We start from the raw sequence: 11,474 nt of genomic DNA, 5'->3' as shown, positions 1-11,474 counted from the left end.
ATAGCATGCTTTGAATCAAGTAAAGGTTTAAGAGACTGCCTTGACAGGTATTGAAATGACATCCTTTTTCTGTGCACCACATGAAGTAGTAGGGGTAATCTTACCCTGAGCTGAGGCAGATAAATCTCACATGCATTCATCATCATTTTCCTTTAGTGATATGCTTTATTCTTTAGGTTACATTCTTGGAAAGCCAGAATATGTGTCCTGGGTGTTGTGGAAAAAGATAAGGAAGTAAATTTTACGGCTTCACTAAGTGGGATAGTATATCAACCTCATCACAATTGACCAAGTTATTCAAAGTATCCAGCGAGAGTGAGGAATGTAGCTATAGGATTTATCAAATATTGGCTGCTGATGAATGTGAACCAGTTTGGGTCATGTACTAGTCAATGTCTCTCATCATCAATCTCTTGCTTGAGGATCTTAATTTTTAAGAATTTAGATAAGCAATTTGAGTAATTACCGAAGGTAGTAGAATTAGTAGTCCATATAAGTGTAATCCACCAAGTAATACTAAATAAATTTTATAAAATGTAGTCATTTTGTATTGTTTTTCTCTCACTTGAAATAGTTTTAATCTATTTGCATATTGCTAATTAATGTGACAGTACCTGTGTATAATGATCTATACCTAACCTTTCACCTAATTGTTAACTTTTGGGCTCATTCTCTGATTCTGCAGGTTATTAGAGCTGGTCGACAAGTTGTAGTTTCTAATTGTGATATTGTTGTTGGTGATGTTCTACCCCTTAAGACTGGTGATGAGGTTTGTAGAATCATTAAGAGTTAATCCTGAAACACACCAAAACTAATTTGTTGTTAATTAGTTTGTTCCTTTTTCGTATCACTAAGATATTGCCACATCATCTCACATCATCTTTGGACTATAATATAAGTAACACTTTACATGACTCCTGTTTTATGTATTCTGTTATATGTTCTGACTTTCATTTTAAATGCAAAATGTGTTGGTTCGGTGATGTATCCCTAGGTCCTTGCTGATGGCATTTTAATCCGTGGCCGCTCACTTGCAATTGATAAGAGTAGAGTCACTGGAGAGAGCAAGATTGTGAGCCTTCATGCTTGTTCAGGATCCTTGTTTAATTTGAACTTGTCCATTTTTATTTCTTTTTTTATTTTTTATTTATTTATTATTATTTTTTTTTGTCTGTTCTTTTTCTTGTGAGTACAATATTTCGTTTCTGCAGTTTCACAAGGATTCAAGGAACCCATTTCTACGGTCTGGCTGGAAAGTAGCACATGGCAGTGCTACTATGCTGGTAAAGATTTCAGATTTTTCTTCTGTGTACAGGACACTGTCTTGAAAGATTCAGATGATGTGATTTGCTTGTGTAGCCAAATGGATAGTTGTCAGGAATGTTGAAAAAGACCAATTCATAAAGCTCGTTAAAGTTAAAAATGTCATAAAAGTTGTACATGTTGTCCTGAAGCATAGAAATTTCTGCCATAAAATGTAGCATAAATTTTACACATCTATAGATGGTTTAATTTGTAATTAGTTCCTAGTAAACACAAACAATACCATTAACCCTTGCACACAAGCATCACATACAAATGCTGCCAATAGACAGGAACATGACCCAAACTACAAAGAAAAGATTATAATTTTCTCTTTAAGGATTAGAATCAAGTTTTCCACTTAGAGTGTAATCTAGTGTATGTATCTTTGGGTGGAAACAATAATACATAGTGGTTTATATGTGGTTGAGCTTCTTAAGAGCCCAATAGCACTGTTAAAGTTAATTGCACTGACTGAGAGAAATCATTAATGGAAATAGTTCAGTGTCTTTTGTTGTGAAGCCGTAATCATTGGAAACTTATACAGAAGTCCTACCTGATTTTCTGTGTAGTGTAGCACTAAGGGTTTCTTTTATCAGGTAACTGGGGTTGGGAAATGTACTGAATCAGGAATTCTCAGGGCTAGCACGTATTCAAAAGACACCGAGAGTAAAACCCCCTTGCAGGTCAGCAAATTCAACTATTATTGTAACAGATTTTATTCTTTTAATTTGTAAATGCAAGATATACTAAACCATAGAGGACTCTACAAGGTGCTTTTAAAGGAGGTTGCTACTTTCATGGGTGCTGTCGGATTCATGGGTGCTGCCATTGTTGCATATGTTGTTTGGTTCAGGTATTCAACCTCCAGATTAACTTGGCCAACTCCCCCATCTTTCTCTAGAATGTACTATAATCACATAAAATATTATTTCTGCAGAGACTTCTTTACTGGTGATAATTCAAATGGAAGTCCTGAACCTGGAAGTACACTTGAAGAAGTGATTAGAATTAGTACCATTGCAGTATGTCTATCTATATGCTTGGTTGCGTTGTGTGTGTGTAAAGTTTTGCAGTTGACTGATAAGTGAACATTTCAGGTCGCCATTTTTGTCGTTGCATTACCTGAAGTACTTCCTTCAGCTTTCAACATAACGTAAGTCTGCCCGATTGTTCATGTTAAAATAGGTCCGAATTTTATTTACTTCAAAGTTCAAACCTGTTTGCAATTGATGCACTAACCTGATTCAATAATGGCTTACTGATCAATAGGATGGTTCTGAAGAGGAATTGGCATGTGTGGATGTGCAAATTAACACATCCCAATCAATCTGCATGTTTATGCCAGTTGATCCACATGTGTTAATGTGCACATACACATATCCAAGTCCTGTTGATCGATGATATATTGTCCTCTGATTTTAATACTCAGCATGCTACTTTTGTCAGTACCATATATTTAGTATTGATGTGATAGATTTGTGTTTAATGGATTGATTTTAAAGTACTTCGTTTCCAATTCTCTCATCCTATTTTATATCATGAACTGGTGATTAAATAAGTAAATGCGAAGAATCAACACTAACTGAGATTATGTGACAGTTGATCTATTTGTGAACAATTTCCATTTATTTTAAAACGATAAGTATATCTCAATTACCATTATTTGGTTAGCTATTGTGGTATGAAAAGGTAATCGCGTTGACATTACTTGTTTAGAATGCCATACCCTGAAGTGCAACTCTTAGATCTAGTGGGCATGGGGTGGATGGAGTTAGGGAGAAATATATTGACTTTTTTTTTTTTTTTTTTTTATAGTAAGAGGAGAAGTTAGCAGCATTTTATGATTTTTACCCTTATACCAATGAATAAAAATTGTCTGCTAAGTTTCTGTCATATGTATTCAGCTTTCTAAGTTTGATTTTTCGGTCACTGTGATTGTCTTTGACTGTGACACAGCCGTCTCAGCTCGATGAAAAAGATGAAGGCAGACAATTGCTTGGTAGGTCTATGTATTTGTTTGTGATTCTTCATAACTATGTTTTCATTTCCCAAGTAGATATAGTCCCTTGAGTTGTTATGGCCAATATTCTTTGCATTAAATTCATATATTTGGATGGAACTTGAAATGTAGGTGCGGAGGCCAGCTGTATGTGAAACCATGGCCTTATGCAATGATGCACTTTGTGACAAGACTGGAATAACTTTGAACCAGGTGGATAATTTTTATTATAGCTTGAAAGTTCCCTATTATGATTATAGGCGAGTAGTCACAACAAGACAGATAAACTTAATAGTACCATCATGAAGTTAAAACCTTGAGCATAGTTTTTACCAAAAAGAGAATAGTCAGACAAACAAAACAGTGAGCAAGAATTGACAAGATCAAATCATGGCCATTGGTTGAGTCAAAGGTTTTTCTAGAAATTGATTTAGAGAGGAGGATGCCCTGACTGAAGATCTAACACAAGGGTTTGGGTAAGAAACAATCAGAAACTAACAAGAAATTTGTTTCGAAAAACACCAAGCTCATGTATCTAATTCTCCCACAAAGGGAGAAGGCAGTGGTGCAGGGCTTTATTGTTATAGTTATTTTTTCTTTGTTTGTTTTTTTGGTACCCCTTCAATTCCTACTAAACGATGCTCTTGTCGATATTCGCATGACTATAGATGACTGTTTCTGAGGCCTATGCTGGTCAGAAGAAAATCAATTTTGCTGACAGCACAAGCAACTTGTCTCCGATATTATCGTCCTTACTCATTGAAGGAATTGCTCAGAATACGAGTGGCAATCTATCTGTGCTTGGGGTACAGATCTGTGCTACTTCACTTAGTAATATTTATCTACAAAACTATTGATTGCATTAAATGTAAAAATTTAATGTTTATATGTAGAGTGGTGATGTTCAGGCTTCTGGATCACCAATTGATAGGGCAATTCTGCATTGGGGAGTCAAGGTTGTCTAACTTGGTCACTATTTCCACTTCTCATGTATAACTATATACTTTGTAAATAATATCAGCTACTGATACCTTTGCAGCTGGGAATGAATTTTGATGACATAACGTCTCAGTCTCCAGTTATGCAAGTTTTGCCATTCAGTTCAGAGAAAAAACGAGGTGGTGTTGCACTTAATCTGGTAAGTTGAACTAATTGTTCTCTGTTAGGTTGAATCATTTATCTTCCCTTCCATCCTTTAAAATGGAAAGCAATGCTTCCAATACAAATTGCCAAGTTGCATACATACATTGGGTGGATCTTTTGATTTTCACATCCTGTTATCTAAGTTCTCATGGCTCATATCAAGCCACACCACCCCAACTCTCCCAACTCTCTGGATTTTGAATTACTTTTCATCATATCATGAGAAAACTATAGATTATGTTCTGCATTATATTATAGGATAGGAAAACCATTTTATAACATAGTTGTTTGCAGGTAACTTATGGCTGAGTTAAATTGTTATTAATATTTTGATAATGTTTATTTCTGTATTCAAAGACACACGGTCGAGTTCATGTACACTGGAAAGGGGAAGCTGAAGGAGTCTTAGCCTCATGTACAAGATACATTGGGGCTAATGATCAGGTTTTACCAATGGATGATGATAAGGTTGGAGAAAATAGTTTTCTTATACGGAATAGTTATACGGTATTTAGTTAATTGCTCTGCTACCTTCTTCAGTGAGATCCACATCTATAAAATTGTGTGTGTATTAAATGTTCAGATATTGGGAGACATCTTATAGATTAAAATATCGCTTGAAACTTACATTTTTACTGCTTTGTATGTTTGGTGGTTTTGTTTAAACCCCAAATCTCCAAATGGTGATTCTCATGACCATATATGTCTCTTTTGCAGTTAACATTTTTTCAAAAAGCTATCGAGGATATGGCTTCTGGAGGCTTGCATTGCGTTGCTATTGCATATACATCACTTGAATTGGAAAATGTTCTAATCAATAGTAATGGAGAACTAGCGCGGTGGGAACTACCTGAGGATGACCTCATTTTACTAGCTATTGTTGGTATTAAGGTAGTGCATGCCTCCACAAGTGCACACAGATACATATATTGTATTTCTGTCTTGCAACATATAAAGCAAATGTTTCAGAAAAATGATAAATTAATCCCTTGGTCGGACTACTTCCTCCAGTCACCAGTCTGTTTGTTTCTAAATGTCGATCTCCATCTCCACTTCCCCAGTGGCAGGCCGTCTTTTTTTTTTTTCCCCCACTTTTGGTTCATCTATGAATGAACACAAATGATTGGTTTAGGTGATTTGTAATAGAAGGCCCCTTTTTGGAAAGGGGGAGCTTCAGTTGAGATGTCAATTCTTCCTTTTCATTTCATCTTCTGTAAGCTCTCATTGTATAATGTTTATAACATCATCAGTATTCTAAATATATGGCTTGTCGTCTTACATTTACATGTAGTGTTTTTTGTGTTGTGGGGGTGGGATTTTATTCCATTTTTTAAATTTATATTACTGTATTAGTTTATCTTATGTAGACAACAAATTGCAGGATGATTGTCAACCGGGGATCAAGGACTCGGTGGAAATATTGCAAAGAGCTGGCATTAAGGTATTAGTTGGGAATTGTTTATAATATCAACATATTACAGAATTACCATGTAAGCTTCTACTCTTTTGTATGGATGAAGAGGTTTCTTTCTTATTCAAATGTGTTTCGAAGCCAGGTAAGATAAATTAGATTGAGAAGCCATGGTTGCAATTCCTTGTAGAAAGCCAAAACACTGATGTTTTCCCACCTAAAGTTTTGTGTGAATTTAGTGCAATTGCCTGTATATTGAGTACGTTAACAGTGGATTTTTTTTTTTTTTGTGGCCAGTTAGTCCCTACGATTCCGGTCCTTTTCTATTGGGTGCTTCCATTTTTTTTTTCTCATGTTGAGGAAAGAAAAAAGCCTGAACGAATTTAGTCCCTCTGTTAGATTTTGGTTGGCAATCAGAGACAATTAAGAAATCCGCCAGTTTGTTAGACTCCAAAATTTGTTCATTATTAGATTTCATTCATTTTAGTTCTTTGTTACTAATTGCTAGTTTCTCTATTATTTGCCACTCCTTTTTGTCCCTAACAGATGGATTCCTTGAGGCCTCTACTTTCTTCAGTTCTCGTTTTTTGGTGCAGCAACTTTAGTATGAACTGTCATTTGGATTTTTATCTCTTTCTCTCTCTTGAAAACTGAACCATTGATATAATTTTCACTGTTATCTGAAAATGAAGTTGTTTTGGAACCAATGTATAATTTGTTCTGGCTATCTTCATTCCTCATCATTAGTTGTTTTTGCTTAACTATGTTTAAGCTTTCTGAGGATCTCATATGTTTAAAAATAATTTTGATTTCTAAGAAAACTATAGTTGTAAAAAGACAAATGAGTGCTTGTGTTTAATAATTTTCAATTCAATATAATTTGGATCTGAAGAAATTTTCCACGTCATGAGCCATATATAGGTACGCCTTGTTACGCATGACAATCCTCAAACTGCAAAAGCACTTGCTAAGGAATGTAGCATACTTGCTTCTGATGGGTCAGACGCTAGTGAGGAAAATCTTATTGAAGGAAAAGTGTTCCGAGAACTTTCTGATAGTCAGAGAGAAGAATTAGCAGAGAAGATTTTGGTGGGTAGAGAATCTACATATCTATTCTTCATAAGTATAATAATTATTGGTGGTATTTCGGACTTATTTTTATTGGACATATATCATTCAATACATGTGTAGGTAATGGCACGGTCTTCCCCCAATGACAAGCTTTTGTTTGTGCGAGCACTGCAGAAAAGAGGAAAGATTGTTGCTGTCACTGGATATGTCAGTAATGATGCTCATACACTACATGAGGTTGGAGAACATTTCCTTATTTGCTAGATCTTCTTTTGCCCTAATTATGAAAATGACCCATGGAGTTTTTGTCGCGCGTTCGATTAGGGCCCTGATGTTTTAATGTTGTCAATGGCTCACGTAGCTGTCATACTGTTGCAAATCGAGCACAGGGTGTACCTTTTCTTTTTGCTTTTTTCTTATTATTTATATTAGCAGCTATATTTATTCTTGCAATCCTGCATGTCACCATGATAGATTTTGTTGATTTACTGCCATTTCTATAAAGTTAGGATGTGAGCCAACAGTGTATTTATATTCTGACATGTGATGCGTGATGGTGTTTCTTATATGTTATATCTATTTCTTTCACATTTAGGCCGACATTGGTCTTGCTATGGGTATTCAAGGGACTGAAGTTGTTAAAGAGAGTTCAGATATCATAATCTTGGATGACAATTTTGCTACAGTAGCCAAGGTTTGTTTCTTTTGTACAGAGTGATTCAATGCTATTGCTTTTTATCTTCCTTTTCTTCACTGTATGTGCTAAAATGAATCTCCACATGCAAAACTCGTGAGAGAATGATTGAATTGAAATTTTTCCAGTAGGGGATTGTAACTCCAATGGTGGAGAGTTTGAACCTCTTATTCCCTTCTAGATTCTTTCCGGAAAAAGAAAATGGTGTGTTCTTGAAGGACAGTTGTCAGGTCGTCGTGATCAGCAGAAAATAACTCCAGCAAAAGTCTTGCTGGCTTAAGATAATTTATACAATAATATTAGGCCTTAAATGAATTTTCTTTACCAAATGATATTCCAGTAAACATGATGGTATATAGCTGTTATAATAGTCAAATGAGGTCCAGAGTAAGCCCATATATGATCAAAGAAATATCAATACAATTTAGCCACAAAACTTGATGAACGGATATGGTGATCTGCAGTACTTTAATCTGTAGCAATTAGCACATGGGATGCTTCATTTAAGAATAAGCTCTCTATCTGTTTAGACTGTAATTTTAAGGACTTATTTGTAACTCTGACCAATTATTCTGAAGCCAAAAAGGATTAGCCAATAACAGTTTGGTTTATTGGGTGTCTAGACACACTGTGGCCATGATATCAAAGTCTTGACATCAGAAGATGTGACTTTTTCTTAAAATGTATGAGCCATGGGATTCAAAAATAGAATTTAGTTTAGTGTATCCTACTCTCAACATGGTTTTTATGTCCGTGGAGTTTTGATCTTCTTTTATTAATTCAAAATGCTGGTTCATCAATGACATATTAAATTCTTCAGGGTTTCAGATGGGGACGATCTATACATGAAAAGGTTCTGAAAGTTATGCAGCAGCAACTTACAGCCAATATTGTAGCAGTAACTATAAACTGCATGGCGGCAGTTTACTATCGTCACATCCCGCTCAATGCTGTGCAGGTTTTCTCTCTGTTTCTTGCACTTTCTGTCTATTTCTCGCCATTGATGCACCTAAGGATGTAGATCTGCTAATTTGTTTTGCTTGTCCTTTTCACAGTTTGTGTGGGTGAATCTTATCATATTTGGTCTTGGACCACTAGCATTGACTACTGAATCTCCGGCTGATCACCTGATGAACGTACCCCCTATTGACCGAGGGTAAGATTTCTTTGATGGTAAAGTAGAATTGGTTGGTTTCCATTGAGAATACCCACATAAGAGTGTGTGTGTGTGTGTGTCATGTTTTGGAACTCTACATTGTACTTCATCAATCCAACTCCAACTGTCTATTTTCAAATCTTTATTCAGTGATTGTCCTTGCAAAGAAATATAATGGTAGCAAACTCCAGTCAAAAACAGATGTACTATAATCTTCCTCATGCTCATTACTTATGGAGGGGGTTGTGGTTTGTAAAAAAGGGGGTGCCAATTTCAATTCCCTTATTTTTTTGTCTCTTCACTTTTGCTTTTCACTGATATAGTTATATCTGTTCTTGCTTTGACTATGGTTGCTTAAACTGGACCCGATTTTGAGTTCAATAGTCAACAAAACCAAATTCTGTGATGGTTATAGTAATGCACTTCTGGTACAATATTTTACAGACAAACTATTATAAAATATATTCAGTGGAAGAGACTGTTGATACAGGTAAATGTTCTTCTCTTGAACAAAAGCAATCAAAAGTATTACCGTTGCGTTATTGATAAATTGTTACTGTAAATGTGGTTTGGAACTTTCAGGTTCTCTACCAAATTATTGCCCTGCTTGTCATCAATTTTCAAGGAGGGAGTTTACTGAAAAATTATACCAGAGACCATGCCACAAAAGTGAAGAATACAATGATATTCAACACATTTGTTGTTTGTCAGGTAATTTGGTCTTACTAGTTAAATGGAAAGTAATCTCCCTTTTCTTTGTTGGATTCTAGTAGCTGCCTATTTTTAGGAGTTTTTGTCTGTCTAATTTTTTTTTTTTTTTAACAAAAGAAAAAGAAGACAAGCTTTTGGGTTTGATTTAGGGTGTTATAAAGCAAAGTGATTTGAAATAGTTCTTTATTCACTTGCGGTTCTAGACATCACAACTTCCTGGTGTGTTCTCTTCCTAATGCTGTGTATGTTTGTTTTTTTTTACTTTTTTAGGAAGTTTTTTTCTGTCTAAATATTTCTTAAAAGTACCTTAATATGCCATCAGTAATATGAGGACTATGACAAGCTTCCGGTTTTGATTTATGATGTTATAAAGCAACATGATTTGAAAAAAAAAGTAATTTTTCATTTGCATTTCTAAACATTAGCATTTCCTGATCTGCTTTCTTCCATTTAATTATCATTTCAACGAATCTAATTTCTTCATATCTCAGATTTCCATTGAATTCGGAGTTCGAAAGACTGGTATAGTGGACCATCCTTTGAAATGGATTACTGCTAACTCTGTGTTTCTGGGAATAGCTGGAATAATTCTTGTGATTCAGGTGCGACATTTTGTACTCTTTTTCTTTTCTGTCATATAGCTTGATAAACATTCCCATCTGCTTACACTTTATGTTGCTGTTCTGTAGTTTATCATCATTGAGTTTCTTGGAAAGGCCTTTTTCATAGTTAGGCTTGACTGGAAAGAGTGGCAGTTTTCGCTGACTCTTGGTATTGTCGAGTAAGTTCATGACTGAAGATATCATTACAGTTTTAAGGGTGTTACCCAATTGTTATTTATTGTTAACAAAAGATTAAAAAAAAAATTATATCCCACCTCACCGTCCCTGATGCTAGTGAGATTTCTATTGTTAATGAAGATGATTATCACACATAATCATATGTGCTTGAGTTTCCTGAATTTCGCTTTTGGGGTGCCGGATGGTATTGGCTATCTGGTCCAACAAAGGAAAAAAATATCATTATCTCATAGTGTCACAAGTTGAATACTCAAGTGACTTATCTTCTTTTGTTTTCTGAAAACTCTCTCTCTCCCAGGTTGTTGTTTGCACTGCTTCTATTTCTGAAGCACTTGACACAAAGGAATCATAATTAGGATCCTATGTCCGTGATGTTTAAGATTTGAAGGTTCCATACATCTTCATGAAAATTATGTGCAGTGGAGTTGCAGTAAGTGAACTTGAAAGTTGTGTCACTGTGTATGGTGTATATAAGAAATGCCCTTCCCACTGAAAGCCCTACATTAATGTAAATTATGATACTATGCAACTGATTTTATTACAATATTGCCTTGACTTGTACAAGTATGACTGCTAAAACTCTCCCTAATAACCACCACAATTAATTGTGCTTGTATATATATCGACATCACACTTTTTTTCACTAGTAAAGCCTACATTACATTTCTTCGAGTCAAATTGGCCTGGTGTGATAGGGTTGCAGTTTCCTAGTCTTTGCATATGACTGATAGGAGTTTCTCTCCTCTATATATAAAGGGAAGTTGGAAGTTTGGTGTCAAAGGGTCTGCCTGTCACCTACTGCTCTCGCTTTTGATTTTGAAGTTGCCAAATTCTGAGTGGGTATCAATCTATGCTTAATTGCTCCGTAATTAGTCCCTCTAACCATATTTTCTAAATAAACGAGGGTCAATCCGAATTGGTCTTGTTAAAGAACCGCAACAGACTGAATACGTTTATTTTTCAAATGATTCATATCATCAAGTGTATCCATTCCATACTTCATTCCAATCAAATGATCCACAGCTGCCAAAATTTCTCGCGGTAACAAAAATGTGATGTTCTGAGGGATCCTTGGTTATGATTTTGCCTGCATTCTCTATCTTCTTTGTTTACTCATCTCTTATTCCTCATTTGGGGTAGGTATATGGAGGAAAAAGAAAAAAAGACAAAAAAGGAACTGTCGA

At 35.3% G+C, this 11,474-nt stretch overlaps 1 protein-coding gene across 1 annotated transcript in view; it reads left to right on the top strand.

The window, feature by feature from the left end:
* LOC133711711 (calcium-transporting ATPase 10, plasma membrane-type-like) overlaps window positions 1–10,968 on the top strand; it is an 18,885-nt gene extending 7,917 nt beyond the window's left edge. Inside the window, exons 10-34 of the mRNA XM_062137814.1 lie at window positions 686–769; window positions 995–1,072; window positions 1,212–1,283; window positions 1,902–1,988; window positions 2,076–2,158; window positions 2,243–2,327; window positions 2,403–2,458; window positions 3,262–3,304; window positions 3,437–3,517; window positions 3,973–4,110; window positions 4,198–4,260; window positions 4,344–4,442; window positions 4,805–4,915; window positions 5,165–5,338; window positions 5,829–5,888; window positions 6,780–6,947; window positions 7,050–7,166; window positions 7,525–7,623; window positions 8,444–8,581; window positions 8,679–8,779; window positions 9,224–9,269; window positions 9,362–9,490; window positions 9,982–10,092; window positions 10,180–10,271; window positions 10,589–10,968. Coding sequence (XP_061993798.1) covers window positions 686–769; window positions 995–1,072; window positions 1,212–1,283; window positions 1,902–1,988; window positions 2,076–2,158; window positions 2,243–2,327; window positions 2,403–2,458; window positions 3,262–3,304; window positions 3,437–3,517; window positions 3,973–4,110; window positions 4,198–4,260; window positions 4,344–4,442; window positions 4,805–4,915; window positions 5,165–5,338; window positions 5,829–5,888; window positions 6,780–6,947; window positions 7,050–7,166; window positions 7,525–7,623; window positions 8,444–8,581; window positions 8,679–8,779; window positions 9,224–9,269; window positions 9,362–9,490; window positions 9,982–10,092; window positions 10,180–10,271; window positions 10,589–10,646 — 2,373 coding nt within the window. The 3' untranslated portion in view covers window positions 10,647–10,968. The remainder of the gene's footprint in view (window positions 1–685; window positions 770–994; window positions 1,073–1,211; window positions 1,284–1,901; window positions 1,989–2,075; window positions 2,159–2,242; window positions 2,328–2,402; window positions 2,459–3,261; window positions 3,305–3,436; window positions 3,518–3,972; window positions 4,111–4,197; window positions 4,261–4,343; window positions 4,443–4,804; window positions 4,916–5,164; window positions 5,339–5,828; window positions 5,889–6,779; window positions 6,948–7,049; window positions 7,167–7,524; window positions 7,624–8,443; window positions 8,582–8,678; window positions 8,780–9,223; window positions 9,270–9,361; window positions 9,491–9,981; window positions 10,093–10,179; window positions 10,272–10,588) is intronic.
* Window positions 10,969–11,474: the final 506 nt, after the last annotated feature.

This window comes from Rosa rugosa, chromosome 5, assembly GCF_958449725.1.
Source record: "Rosa rugosa chromosome 5, drRosRugo1.1, whole genome shotgun sequence".
Taxonomy (NCBI): Eukaryota; Viridiplantae; Streptophyta; class Magnoliopsida; order Rosales; family Rosaceae; genus Rosa; species Rosa rugosa.
This window is presented reverse-complemented; position numbering and strand designations above follow the sequence as displayed.